This window comes from Abramis brama (assembly GCF_963993115.1).
Source record: "Abramis brama genome assembly, chromosome: 19".
Lineage (NCBI taxonomy): Eukaryota > Metazoa > Chordata > Actinopteri > Cypriniformes > Leuciscidae > Abramis > Abramis brama.
Window position 1 is genome coordinate 20320084 of NC_139981.1, and position 15038 is coordinate 20335121.

The 15038-nt window shown below is 36.3% G+C and overlaps 1 protein-coding gene across 1 annotated transcript in view; it reads right to left on the minus strand.

The window, feature by feature from the left end:
- Window positions 1-15038, minus strand: part of LOC311070058 (uncharacterized protein) — a 29065-nt gene that overhangs the window by 6370 nt on the left and 7657 nt on the right. Inside the window, exon 2 of the mRNA XM_084093708.1 lies at window positions 11622-11870. Within this exon, the coding sequence (XP_083949834.1) occupies window positions 11622-11862 (241 nt within the window). The 5' untranslated portion in view covers window positions 11863-11870. The remainder of the gene's footprint in view (window positions 1-11621; window positions 11871-15038) is intronic.

Sequence of the window (15038 nt, forward strand, 5' to 3'; positions counted from 1 at the left end):
TGCCTGGATTTCAAGATTAAACCAAGGTAGCGCAGGGCAAAAGGTAGACCAAGAGTGTAACTGCATTAAAAAAAAAAAGATATGAAGAACCTTTAGGTAGGTTATGGATTATTTATGGTTTCTTGAGGTTTTAGGTTATAAACAAAGCTTTCACTGAATATGAAGATGAAGCCTGTGCCATACCACCAATACTAATTACCTATGGTATTTGCCTTACGATTTCGGGTTTAATTAAGAAAATAAAAATAAATGATACACTTTGAGTAGATATGAGCAATGTGACAAGCTTTGAATAAAGTGCCTTATTCATATGTAGTACATTTATGATGCTTTTATAGTTCTTTTTTTGTCCACATTGTGTATAACATTTTGTGTTTCATGGAAGAAAAAAAAAAATACAAGAGGTGAGTAAAGGACGGAATTTCCTTTTCTGGATGAACTGTTCCTTTAAGACAGCTGTTCAACTTGTTAATTTTCTCAACACTAGATGGAGTATCAGAATAAGAAAAAAAATTGTGAGGTCACACAGGTATGCTTAAGGAGAACAAAACCTGTTGCTCAACCTGGAGAACAAATACAGATTTCCCAACAAATATCAAAGTAGTATATCAACAAATATCAATTTAAAAAAAAAAAAAAATCCTTGTATGGTTAAGTAACAGATCTACATTTAATACATAGTCTGGCCCTTCACACATTACCCTTTAATATTGCACTTGAATTATTTAATTTCTAGTTGGTCAGCGAGGACTGTAGTGAGAATGAGGAAACCCAACCTCAGTCCAACTCAAACCAGGTCAGACATGTCATCATCCTACAGCCCAGAGAGACCCGCCCACTCATACATCACATGACTGGCCTTCCTCATCCAACTTCATTAATCATCGTAAGAGAAGACGACCAGTAAGATCTGCAATCATATTTTAAATGAAGCAGCATCAGAACAAAGAAATTTTGTTCTTTAAATTTATTAAACTTTCACCGCTTTTTTCAACTGGGAATAAATTTAAATTAAAATCTGCTAGAAAAAGGAAAGAAAGTGAAACCTTTCTTGTCGTTGAGATTTCTGAGCATTAGTAGAGTATTTCTGTATGTCTCACTCTGCTGCGTCTTTAGATGCAGACAGCCAAACCACAGATAAAATGTTCCTGCAATGGTTTTGGAACATTTAAAATAGTTGGACAACCACAGAGCTCATCTCTCAGCCCTGAGAAAGATAACATGCTGTGTATTATAGTCAAGAGAGACTGCATTCTTAGGCATGATGCTAATACCTAATGTCCTCTTGTAGCTTATTGCTTTTATAAAAATGACCACATCAGCAATACGATAAAGACATCAATGTTAAATTTTAATAACAGGAATCATATAATAAGTCCTTCTCCAGTCCAGAAAGACAAGTTTAGACCAAAACATTAACGTTCCATGACCACCCGCATGTCAGGTGTGCATTTATCAACATTTTACATCTTTGAACGTGGCTTATCCATTCAGAATTTAAAGTTATTTGTTTTATAAAAAAGTGACATGAATCCAATATGAAATGCTCTAATCTAATGGTAAATACTCTTTCTGGGTGTTTGTGTGTGCATAGAGTATTGTGTTGATTGCCAAAGGTTATATAATCTGTACCGTGACCTAAATTGTTGTTGAATGCATTCTCAGAAGTTCAAAAGACGTTCTGAAAACTTGATAACCTTCTGAGAAAACAAAATAAAAGCACAGAGTAAGAAAGACTCGTACATGCCTGGACCTGTTGAGGGCAGATTTCAGAACAGCTGCAATGAGTCTTGATTGGGATAAAACTCACACAGAGACACAGTTTTAACTTCGGTTTTAATTGAACTAAACCTCATGTTTCATGGTGGTTGCGCCTTTCTATCAAAACCCGTCAATGACTCAAAAACAAAGAAACAGAAAAACATCAGTTTATCTCAGTTCTGCGAATGAAACCTTGACTATGTCACTCGAGAGACTTTATTCAGGTGCCTGATGCTGCCGTCTTTCAGAATAGATTTAATAAAGGTTATTAAATGTATAGTAATCAGTAAAGTCAAGCCAAAGGTGAAAAGACAAGAAGCGAGGAAGAAAGCGGAACACAATGTGCTAGAATGAATGATAGATTAGCAATGTAAACAGGCACAGTTCAGTTCTCATCACTGGCAGCTGGATCCCACAGGCAATGTGTGTGCTGGCAGGAGCTCAGGATTGCCCTGCCCTGACAATGCCTTCTGTGTTTTTGGACAGCAGGGGGCAGCATTTTGGGACTGTTTTCATGCCATTCCTATAGAGTGGTGCAGGTATGATGTCACTTTGTAGGCCAACTGGCAGGTCGCATCACGCTGGTTCCCTCAACAAAAACCCAAAAGGATTTTCCCATAGGCTTTTGGATTATCGCTAAAAACAAACTCTGTGATCAACAAAAGTTTATGATACTTGCATGTTTTATCCATCAAGATAATTATCACAGAAGAACACAACTTTTATGAATTTTGAAGCCTAAATGCAGTGGCCAGATGTAAAAAGCTAAAGGTAGGCTATAACGAACTACACCACGGTCCCACGCCACTTCCGACAACTCTCTTTTAGTTTTTATCTAAAAACTAGAGCCCGACCGATATGGATTTTTGGTCGCCGATGCCGATACCGATAAAAAAAAGCCAGATACTGATATATCGGCCGATATTATTTATGTGTATATTATAATACAGTAGCAATATTATTTATGTGTATTATAGTACAGTAAGTTTGGACACACTTTCCAATTGGTGTGTACAAACTTTTGATGGGTACTGTATATAGAATACACAGTATAAACAGAATAAATATATAAACGTTTTGCAATGATCACTCAAATGTGGTGATCAAACACTTGTGTGACAAAGATATGTAATGGAGGCAGGGTGAATGATAGAATGAGAATTTGAGCTGTAACCAAACTAGTTTGCATTGCATTTTATATTATATTATATTCTAAATACTGTTACATAATCTTCACTAACGACTTTGTCTTTTAATTTAGTCACGTTATTTAAAACATAACTTGTATCAATAAATATATAAAAAGTGTCACTGATAAAACCTTATCTTCTATTTTTAATCTTAATTTCTTTTTAATCTAAATTTTAGTAAAGTAAAATGAATAATATCATAATGAAAACGTTTATAATTACATATGTACAGTAGTTTTATACTATTTTAAATAAGTAGTAAGCAAAATGTACTAAACATGAAACTAGGCTACTCTTAATGCAAAATGGCCCTATATAAAGTGTTATAATTACATGAATTATTGGAATATTGCTTGATGTTGTAATGTAGCAGAATGAGCTTTAACACTGTGTCTACACCGGACACGGCCGTTATTTTTTTGCCACTTTTGCCAGTTCTTTGTGACAGCTTTTAGGTGCTTTATTGGCAGCGTCATCCTTACATAAATCACTGCACGCTGCATTTTTTTAAATATTAATTTATCGGCCATTATAAATGCCGATACCGATAGTTAGGAAAATGCCTAATATCGGCCGATAATATCGGCCCGCCGATATATCGGTCGGGCTCTACTAAAAACATTCAACAAGTTTGAGTTCGAAAAGTTTGTAAGAGCACAATTATAACCATAACGATGCTGTAAAAGAAGACTGAGTTTTTCCTGTTTGGTGTGATGGCGTTTAATGTCCTCGACAGCCTCTGTAGTCCCATTTAGCCACTTGTTAGCAACCGCCTTTTTCAAGACACGTAACAGCTTAAAGAAAATCACGAGTCGGGTAATATTTATGTGTTTTATGTCATAGAATAAATCGTGAAGTGTCTTGAGCTTGTGTTCACCGCAGACCTTATTTCAGGCATTTAACCAAAAACCATTAAAAAAACCCATTGACTTCAGGGCGATGGAACCGGAAGTGCTAAAATGCTAACTCGCTTTGGTGTTTTGGCTTACAAAGTGATGTCATACTGCACCACTCTATAAAGACTACTGTTTTCAATGTATAAAGTCACCAGTTTTATTTAAGCCTGTTTCTCACAACAGTGTAATAGCAACAGCAGGTGCACAATGAGCTTTCATATAATCATTTTATAAATTATATAATTGTTAACAAGGGCTGGAAGTGAAAAACGCCTTATATTCAGATGTGCATAATTCATGACCAGCACCACTTCCTCTTGTACCACTGATTGAAGACTTTACCTTCCAGAATCTGGCAGTAAGTTTTGAGAGTTCATTTTAAGTCAATTTCCTACCCTGAAAGGACCGTCTTGCTCATTGTTAGTAGCAGCTCACAGCACGCTGCTGTTGTCTGACTTGAACTGGTGCTGATGGTACCTCAAGAGTCATTCTCAACCAAAAGAGGCACTTCCGGTTCAAAAAAGTAAAAAAGCCTTTATTCAAACCATGGCTCACTCTAGAAACATTAAAAATGACTAAAACACTGCACACTGATGCATTTCGGCTTTTCAGCATTCCTCAGAGTGTCAAAAATAAGTCACAGGTGTAAATGTAATTAGTTAGCAGTAGCAATGGGAGAAACTAAGGCTGAATCCAAAATCGGCCCCTAAACTCTCAATCACCATTCCTATACGTTAATACGGTTCACTTTAAGGAGTAAATGAAAACGAGCGAGTGAATTCGGACAGCCGTTGAGCGTACAAGGGCTGTACACTCATTATTGCAGTGCAATGTGGGATTGAATGAGTGCATTCAATAAGGTCCACTATGGTTTCCGACACCACTACAAATGGCGGTCCTCTCAAATAACGCCCTATTTGAGAGTATAGGGGCGATTTCGAATTCAGCCCAAAAGGACCATTCAGAGTCTTTCTCAACCTATCCGTCACTCTCAATCGGTCAAATCTTTATTTATTTTTTATTTATTTTTTTTAAATCAGTCTTCCTGTATTTCACAACACTTCAGCTTCTGATTCATGTGGGGGTCATGTTTCAGGAAGATTCCTTGCCTTATCAAAGTCTCTGAGAACCTGTACTTCAGGAGACTCCAGGTAGTGTGCAGTTCTGTAAAATTGAAAGGTGAAGGTGAAGAATTAAGTGTAAAACTACCAGAAAATTAAAAGTTTAAAGTCTTTTCTACTCAGCCTGGTTATTTTTTGTATGTGACCCTGCTACCCAATGAGCTTATAATATAGCAGTTGTCCATGAGGGGCTGCCACATTACTTTCATTTTGTGTTTGTTTATTTTGATATTAAAGTTTCATTGAACGTTCACCGGTTCCCACCTCCTTCTTCCCTGAACACAAACCTTGTTACATGTATGTATGTATGTATGCATGTATGTTTTATATATATATATATATATATATATATATATATATATATATATATATATATATATATATATATATATATATATATATATATAAAAATGATTTTATGATTTATTTAGCTGGAAATAAACTTTAGAAATCTTTTCTTCAGCAATTTATGCATTATTATAAATTAATTAAATAAAATTGCTTAAATATAAATTATTATAAGTGTTTTATAAACTTCAGAAATCTTATCTTAAGCAATGTTATCTAAAAAAAAAAAAAAAGATTTAATAGAGCTATCTGTATTGGCATCAATACCTGGGCTATTGGCTTTAACAGTGCCAAAAGAAAAGAAACAAGAGGTATTGCCCATCAGTTACTGATTAAATGCTGATTGTGAGTGTGACAGAACATAAAGTAATTTCTGATTTAACACATTGAGTAATTTCTTTGATAATTACTGTAAATTATAAATGGTTAGCAGAAATTGGACATTGAAAACCAACTTGAATGATATGAAATCTAATTTACAAAGGGAGGAGGGCTCACATTTGCACCCAAATGTTAAATAACTTTACTCCAAACGTAACTTTACTCAGAACTCAAACTCCAAAGTGTAGGCTATAAACTGCTTCAATATAGTCTGTATACAATCACTTACTGAACGGAAAGCGTTGTTTGTGTTGTCTCTGACCTGTACTAACTCGCATCAAGCCTGACAGACATCTTTTATCAAACAATGGGTGACTCACTGACTCCATATTTTGTGTTGCTTCATAAAAGCCTGCAGTATATTGCAAAATATTGTTTCACTAAATATGCTTAGTGCAGTTTCTGCTGCGTTTAGTGTGCGTTCTTACATGCAGAGCTGCTTCTGCTTGTTGCAGTGCCACTGCTTAAACATGCAGATTGAATGCTGTAACCTGTTAACACAAGAAATGCAATGAAAACATGCTGCTGCAGACCGGAGATGTATGAAACAGGCCTTAAACTTAATCTGCCTTGGAAAACTGTCCATTTGTCCCAGAGGCATTATCCATTCAAAATGCAGGTAAAGGTTAACTGAGGCAAACATTACTCATCTAAAGCCGATACAAAAGTCTTTGAAAGGTAAGTTGATTGATTACAGGTTTATCATACATGCACACAATCTGTGTTTCGATTTTGGATGATTTTAGGAAAGAGGTAAGAAAGGCCTCTGCCTGCCACACCTATATCACATAACCGTAACATAATATTTGCTAATTCGGCAGTTAAACCCAGCAGAGGTACAATTGCTACATAAATCGATCAATAATATAAGATTTCTTAAAATCTTACAGCTCCTACAGCTGGTATCACACAAAGCTACAGACATGCATTTAAAGCCATCCATGTAGTCAATCCCTTTAATTGGATGTGTCCATCTTTAAAGCAACATTAATTTAAGAATGTTTTCACACTAGTTTTGAATGCTTGGTGCAAACTAGAGTTTAATTCCCAGTGGTCATAATGCTTTGGGTCACTTGCCGGATGCAAATTATCATTCTAATTTTCAAATTTCTTCTTTCAGTTTTGCCCTAAATCAAGTTCTAACAGGTAGCCTACCACTGCAGTGTAAGCGCACAAAATTGAGAACAGATAACCAATCTATACAATTTAAAAAAATTAATATCAAGCATCGCGTTAGTTCAGGCAGGCCATGTCAGCCAAGCTCGCATCAGCTAATAGCCAGCTGTTCCTGACGTGTTCCAATCCAGTGTCGACATCTATCACAGCGGCACATATAAACTCCCATTCCTTCAGCATTTCCTCCATAGCATCGCTGCTCGCATTTAAACTCCCTCCTCCAACCCCAACTCCACCCAACCGAAGCTTTAGTCATTCTGACTATTTTGTTTTTCCCATACAGTTCAATACATTGCAAGCTTTTCGATCATGTATTTGTATTTTCACAACTCATGTAATTGAGAATTGTAATTATGTATGCATATACAGGTTCTGTTCTGTACCCCAGGGGGGTTTGACTTGCTGCTCTCCCCGCTCTGTCCAGGCATAGCAGGAGTTTTGCCCAGAACAGAACCAAACCGCTAACACTAACTGTATGCTATAATTGTAATAAATTGATATACTTGGCGAAGTGGTCCTGACTGAATTTCAGTCCAATTTAGAGTCATATCAGACGCTCAGTCAAAATTCCTCTGGGGAGTAGCATACTTGAAACCCCCCTGATACAGAAAAATCTTTACTATAAAACAGGCAAGCTGAAACAGATATGAAATCAACACTTTACAACCTATGGCTTGAAGGGGCTACACACACATACCAAGCTAAATATGGATGTTGGACGTTATCTAAAAAGGTTATGGCTTTAGAAAAATTTGGAGGCAATGAATAATATTAAAAGTCAGCCTGAATCAGTCTAGCTGTAGCACAGAGCTGAGTTCTGTTCACAGGACTATGAAACAGAGAAAGAGCCGAGCAGAGAACCAGTTACCCAACTTTACACCTGTTCATTGTGTCAGAATCTCCAGGGCAAAGCTCAGGAAGGCAAGGAATTCTGCACAAACACGCCCACGCTTAACAATAAACAACACGCACATAAGCTTTGTCTGTATTCATCTCTCAAACCTTCCCTTATGTTAGAAATGGTGTTAAGAAATGCCAGTCATTCCTCATGATGAGTTGAAAAGGAAAGTCAGAAGAAAGATGAGGATTGTGGGTAACCCCTGGCAAGCATGTCACTTCCATCAGTAGAAGTCAAAAAACTTTGGAAAGAGCTGTATGTGTGTGTGTGCACGAGTGTGTGTAGGTGTGTGTCAGCGGAACGTTTCATGGGAAACAAGTTTAAAGTAACAGCTCTTTGTTCAGACTGAAGCGGCAACATCCCACAGGAAGTTTTGACGTTGCAAGGTCTAGGATACAGGATGCAAAACACAATATTATGAGTGTGTTCACAGTAGCTGTGACCCTCTTATTAGCAGTGCTTGCTAAAGTAAGCATTACTATTACTATTGCTCATACTTGGGGTATGAACAAACCCTTAGCTCCAAATATTAAACATTGCTGTATAACTTGTGCTGGTTTTTGGGGCCCTCGGCTACATAATGAAAACTGGCCTCATAGGTACAAACCTTTTCATAGCATAAAACATTTAAAGAACCACTAAAATATGATGTGGTTTCTTTCCTCTTTCTTCTTTCTGCAGTTGTTACCTGATCTGGCCAATAAAAATGACTTCTGCGAGTGTAAGCCAATGGAGTCTGGTTAATCCAGTCAAATTTACAACAAATTTATGTGCGCTACGCAAATAAATCTCTTGTAAATTTGACCGGATCAACACGTGTATGCACGTGTTGTAAATTAGGCAGAGATTTTTCGTAAGAAGTTCTCCTGTGCATACGCAATTATTAGTGAATAAGACCCAATGATTTTATAACAATTATCAGCTTAGCCATCACAGGAACAAATTACATTTTAAAATATATTTTAAATTACAATAATATTTCACAATGTATAATGTACTGTACTTTAGATCAAATAAATGCAACCTTGGTGAGCATAAGAGACTTTAAAAAAAAAACAATTTAAAAAAATCTTACTAACCGCAAACATTTGAACCATAGCGTTTTTTTTATAATAGTAATCATAAAAATATTTTAATGCATGTTTTCCCTTTTGTATTCTAATGATTATTTAGTTACTGTGTCAAGCAGAAATAAACAATTACGAAAAAAATGACACAAGACACAAAGTTGAGCTAATCAATTTACCCAGACAAACTAATCTAATCAGTTCACTTACTGAGGCTGAACGTCATCGCCATATCAGAAGGGAGCAACACTAGATAACCTTGTCAAGTAAACACACTGTAAAGATTTTGTGTTTTTAAAGTAACACATTCTTAAAATCAACACAGGGTCATTCACCAGAACCCAGAATAATCAAATCACAGATGATAAAACACATAGATAGCATTTTAAAGCATCAACTTTGCACTACCAATACAAAACAAGGCAGCCGTCTGCATCAGTCCTTCATGGAGAAGGCAATCCCATAATCCACTGCGACAAGCTCAGCGAAACAGTTCCCAATATGGTTAAAACAAACAAAATGTTGACATTTCATTCAATACTGAAAAGTATTAATAAATCTTTGCGTTATTAAAATACACAAATATTGGCTGAAGTAATCAGTTTTAGAGTACTGTGCCATTAGATTAGAAAAATGCCACAATAAACCTTATTGAAATCAACTGTGAGTCACGTTCTCCAATGCGTAATGCTATTTGCTTAATGATGGTCTGCATGCTGCATATTTAATTTCAGCCTAATAAGGGCGAGTGTGAAGGGTTTAAATAATCTATGGGCTTTTTTGTACCGTCTTCAGCAGCAGGCAGTGACCACACCCTCTGGAGAATCACATAACAGCGGTTTATTTTTGGTGGTTATGCACCATATCGATCATTAACCTGCAGTCTGTTCTGTCAGCCCGGCGAGCATGTGTGTGTCTGAGTGGATTCATGCTTCAAAAAATGGGTGGGGTTGAGGTGTGTTCTCACAAAGTTCTCCCTGCCATTACAGCCCATGTGGAACCTTCACATTCATCCACTGCTCAGCTCACAAAGAAAAGCACATACACAAAAAAAACCACATAAGACAATTCACATGCATCCAATTCTTGTTCTGATCCCAAGCTAAACCACAAAATGTACTGCATACTTTTAAATAAACATTCGAGACTTGTACACACAAAGCAAGCACTTAAATTGACCTCAAGTAGAGGTCAAATTTTATCTTCCTGGCATGTTGAAATTTCTGCTCGGAAAATTCATGACTTTGCGATAATCATAAGGCAAACGTTTACCAGTCTCAGTCTCGGCACACATACACACAATAATGCATAGGTATTAGAGAAATATCTCAAGATGGTTTAGGGTAATTTAATGCGTCAACATTCCCTGGTCCAACAAACAAGGAATAAACCACTGCTCATTGCTGTGTTATAATTTGTACCAGTATTAAAACCAAAACTGTCGGAGAACGCTGAAAACCAGTTACCCAAACTAATGACTTCTTCTAGATCGTAACAGGATTACTCTACTAATTACACTGTCTGAACAGAAATTACTGAATGTCTGAACACATTACCCACAAATGAAAACACATACCCACCATTTACTAGTTGGGCAAGGACAGATAAAGGCCTGGTTTCACAGACAGGGCTTAGATTAAGCCAGGATTAGGCCTTAGTTCAATTAGGATATTTAAGTACCTTTTATAAACATGCCTTAGAAAAAAATATTACTGGTGTGCATCTTGAGACAAAACAATGGAACTGACATATTTTAAGATATATCAGTGCAAGTTGCTTTCAGTTAAAACAGCTCAAACATGTATTTTAGGCTTAAGCTTTGTCTGTGAAACCGGAGGAAAGTGTTTTAAGATCAAATACATTTAAACACTTTAAATACAAACCTAACTGAATCCCTAACTTTTAGTTAGTGCAGTAGTTTGGTTAGATTAGTTGCATGTTGCAATATCAAATGCTTAAAAACCAGGACATAACTTACATTTTACAGCAATATTCTTATTTGCGAATGTCACAAATTCAAAGTATTTTTATATGGCAAAACAGCTTGTCCTAACAGCCTAGAGAGCGATTAAAGCTATGCCATTAAACAGCAATTACTTCACAGAGAAAACAAGCATGTGTTGACCAAATGAATTGAAGTATGAATAAATCCAGTGGAGTAAAATAATGCTTGTTTTTGCACATTAAAGCTAAAGTGTGTTATTTTTCAAGATTAAAATACCTTCTAGCTCAGTTTAATGTGCAGAGTGAACAAAATTGGAGAAACTTGTCGGTTAAAGTGTTGGTCTGGTACATTTGATAATTTACTGATTTTGGACTAATCTTGGAAACACTTCCTGTAGCTCACAATAGAGCATGGCACTAGCAACGGCAAGGTCATGTGTTCGATTTCCAGGAATGAACTGATAAAACGTATACTTGAATGCAATGCAAGTCGAAGTTTGAATAAAAGTGCATATGTACGTTTATAGATGGGTTTATTCATTCTGATGTTGTTGCTGGATTTTCTAAATTGATTTCCCAACTTTCATTACCCAAGCTGCATTTCTCCTTTTTCTTTAACTTCCCTGAGTTTAATCTGCTTACAGAACCAGTTTTATGTTATGATTGATGTGAAATTAGTTTCATATATGGTTAATACGAACACAAAAGTCTTCCAATGATTTCCAAGAAAGAAAAACGAAACAAGCCCAACAGTAAACAAAAACCCATACACTATCTGATTCTGAAGAACTTAAGGAAGGAAACACTGTTGTTAGGAGTACATGGTGGTAAAGTGTTACCTGTTTTAAGTGTAGATTGTGGTAGTTCTACAGGTGATCCAGCGGCGAGCAGGTCTCCACGTATCTCTGTAGTGTGTCGGCGGGATTTCCTGCGCTGGCTCTTCAACCACCTGAACGCACGGGTGAAGGATCCTATCCGTCTCCTGCCCCGTTTACCTCTGCCCCCCTGCCGTTCCTCAATGAACACCTGCAGCAAATCTGAGGGAATCAGGTCCCCCACGGAGTCACTGCCAGAAGACATCGTGCAGCCTGCCACAAACACACAAATAATAATGATTCACATTGTTTTGTAAAACTTGTTTTCTCAGGTTTTTAAATTACCTGGACACTAGACCAACCCCTAAATTGAACTGCTTACTCATTCATGTTTAACCACAGAGTGAATTTCACATAGAGCACTACATAGAGAAGGAGTGAATGAAACATTATTTCACACAATATATATGTATAGTGAGCAAAAGTTAAAGAGAAACAAAGACTAGCATTCATGTCCCCCAAAACACATCATATGGTCATCTGTCTTTCCACACATTTTTTATAGATGGTATATAGAAGACACATAAGTATTTCTTCAGAATTCTAAAACACTCAAGTGCTGAATCTCTAAAGGAAAAGCAGAAGAAACAGAAAGGAAAAATAGAATTGACTCATCTACCACTAAACAATCAAACATTCTCCCAGTCTGGCATTGCCGGAAATTCAGCCTTAGACCTCAGTGATGCAGAATGCAGATCTGAGGAATCACCTTATCGCCGTGTTTCGGTTTGTGACATATATTACAGAAGTGATATTTCATTTATATGATGCAGTGACATGACCTCTCAGATTTTTGAGCCAAATTCTAAAAATCTTTTAAACTTAAACTTGTGATGAAACGGAATTAGCGACAAACCTTTTCATCCATACTGTGAAACTGATTATCAAAAAAGAAAAACTGTGTATTAATCAGCTGTTGATTGGATTTGTGATGTGGTCATCATTGCATTCAAAAATGAATGCAATCTTGCAGTCGATTGTAAGAAAGGGACGGGTTTAAGATCACTAAATTAGGTTTTGTTTGTAATTAGTTTCTTTGTTCTTATTGTATTGCTGACTGTTTACTCTGTAGCTGTTTTAAGGACTTTTTACTTACATTAATTAACCTAGCATTAGTTTTTGCTGAAGTAGGCCTAGTGAAATTTCACTGACATTTAAAATTTCTCATATCATGAAATAAGACTTTGATCATATTACCCACAAATAATAGTGTTAAATAATCGTGATTTCAATATTGACCAAAATAATCATGATTAGGATTTTTGCCATAATCAAACAGCCCTACATTGAGCAGATAAAATAGCTATCATTTTGATTTATGTGAGGTTTATCATTTTATTAAACTTTATTTGAACATGTAGCACATGTAACCATGTTTTGTTGTATAAATCACCCAACCAATATTTTTTGTTAGTTTAAAATCAGGCCATCTTTTGTAAATGTTATTATTTTAATAGGTTTATGTTTATTTTTAATTCAATTTATTTAAATTTAAATTTTTATTTTAATAATTTCAGTTTTGACATAAAACTTGGTGAAATTATTTCAGTGTGGGTATGAGTACTTTTTGAACATTTCCAGCACATTTCACAATACTGTAATAATATTGATAACCATGATCATTTTGGTCACTATAATTGTGATTCATGATTTGAAATTTTCATAGTGTTTTATCATTAACAACCCCACAGAACGAAATCATTGGCATCACTTTTTTAGAAGGATTTTTTTCCAGCTGAGGAAGGATAAAAGCATTAACAGCCAATCAGAAATCCACCAGTCTTTAGAGAGCGCGAGCAACTCCTTTTGAACATATCTTGCTTAGGGAACCAATTGAACCGGGACTGATACTTGCGTCCCCTCAAAAAAAAATTAAAATAAAGGTCTAGAACGCAAATGAAAAGTGGAATTCTGTCCTCAGTTTGGAATGAAACTGTTGTGGAATTAGGTGGTCCTTGTATATCAGGGTCTGGTGGTCCTAATGATGTGCAGCATCGCACACCAAAATTGAGATTGAGTCTCATTCCTTAACACCTAGTCACCAGCTCCACCCTTACACACACAGATACTGACACACACCCTTACACAGCACACACAATTCATGATGTGTACAACTTTTAAACAAGGCATTATATCTTGAATAAACACACCCAGCAGATGTATTTACTCAAGGAGGTCATTTTACTCAATTAATAGACGCACAAATAGTGACACAAAGAACAGAACTTCACATGAATGCACAAGGCATAAAGTAAACAGCAACATGAAAATGATGCCGTTTAACATAAACAGCTCATTCAAAGAGAGCGAGCTAGAGCGACATGGATGTTGGAAAAAAGCAAAGCAAAAAAAAAAATGTACATAGACACACTAACACAGTGTAAAAAATTAGGAAACTGGAGCCGATTTCACGTGTGTGAGCGAAACAGAGAGCAAGACATCCTCACGTGGCAGCAGAGCTCTGTTTAGCAGATCAATGGACCAATCAGAGTGCAGCTTTCTGACTCAGTCCATCACCATGGAAATGCACAAAAACAAACAGCAGAACCCACAAGTTTATCCACTCCTCACCGTAATCACATCAGTTTGATCCAGGATCAGAGTTAGAAACACTGACTCACATGTTCTCTGCAAGCTGCACATGATTCATTTGCATTTGGTTACACAATATTAGTTATTAAAATATACATGTTAGGAACTCATTTGCATGACATCACAGGTCTGTTTTGTTTGGATGATCTACCCATGGTTTAATACACACATTCACAAAGCGCGCTTGCAGACAATTACTTCACACACTCCCATACAGAAACTCTCACAGCCCTGAGAAAAATGCACTGCTATTCCGACAGGCGTGTCCATGTGTCATGTGATTCAACAGTTTTAGGGTGGATTCAAATGGTGCACTCAAAACAACACTTTTTTGTGGTATTCCCCCAAAACTGCTTTCTGTATGCTGCATTAAAAAGTATGTGAAAGTGCACATTATGCAGAGAAAAACATTTCAAGCAGTAGTATGCTTGTATGTTATTATCTTTCTCACATGACATCATTAGGTACAAGTTATTATCATAATTTCAGACTGTTGTTTTGCAGTTTTAATCCAATTCAACTCAGTCAAAACAAATAAGTCAAGGCAAATTAATTAAAAGATAACAGTTTACTGTTTGTGTCACACTGGAAATGGAAAGATGAGTGCACTGCATAATTGGATAGATCTGCACTAGTATTTTAGGTGTGCTACGCTGCCATACTACCCTTATAGTATGTATACTGTACACAGATGGCCTACTACATTTGCCAAAATGTGCAGTATACAACGGAGAAAATAGCAAGATGAATCTCACAATTCAATGGAACGATTTGACTTTCATTTCCAGT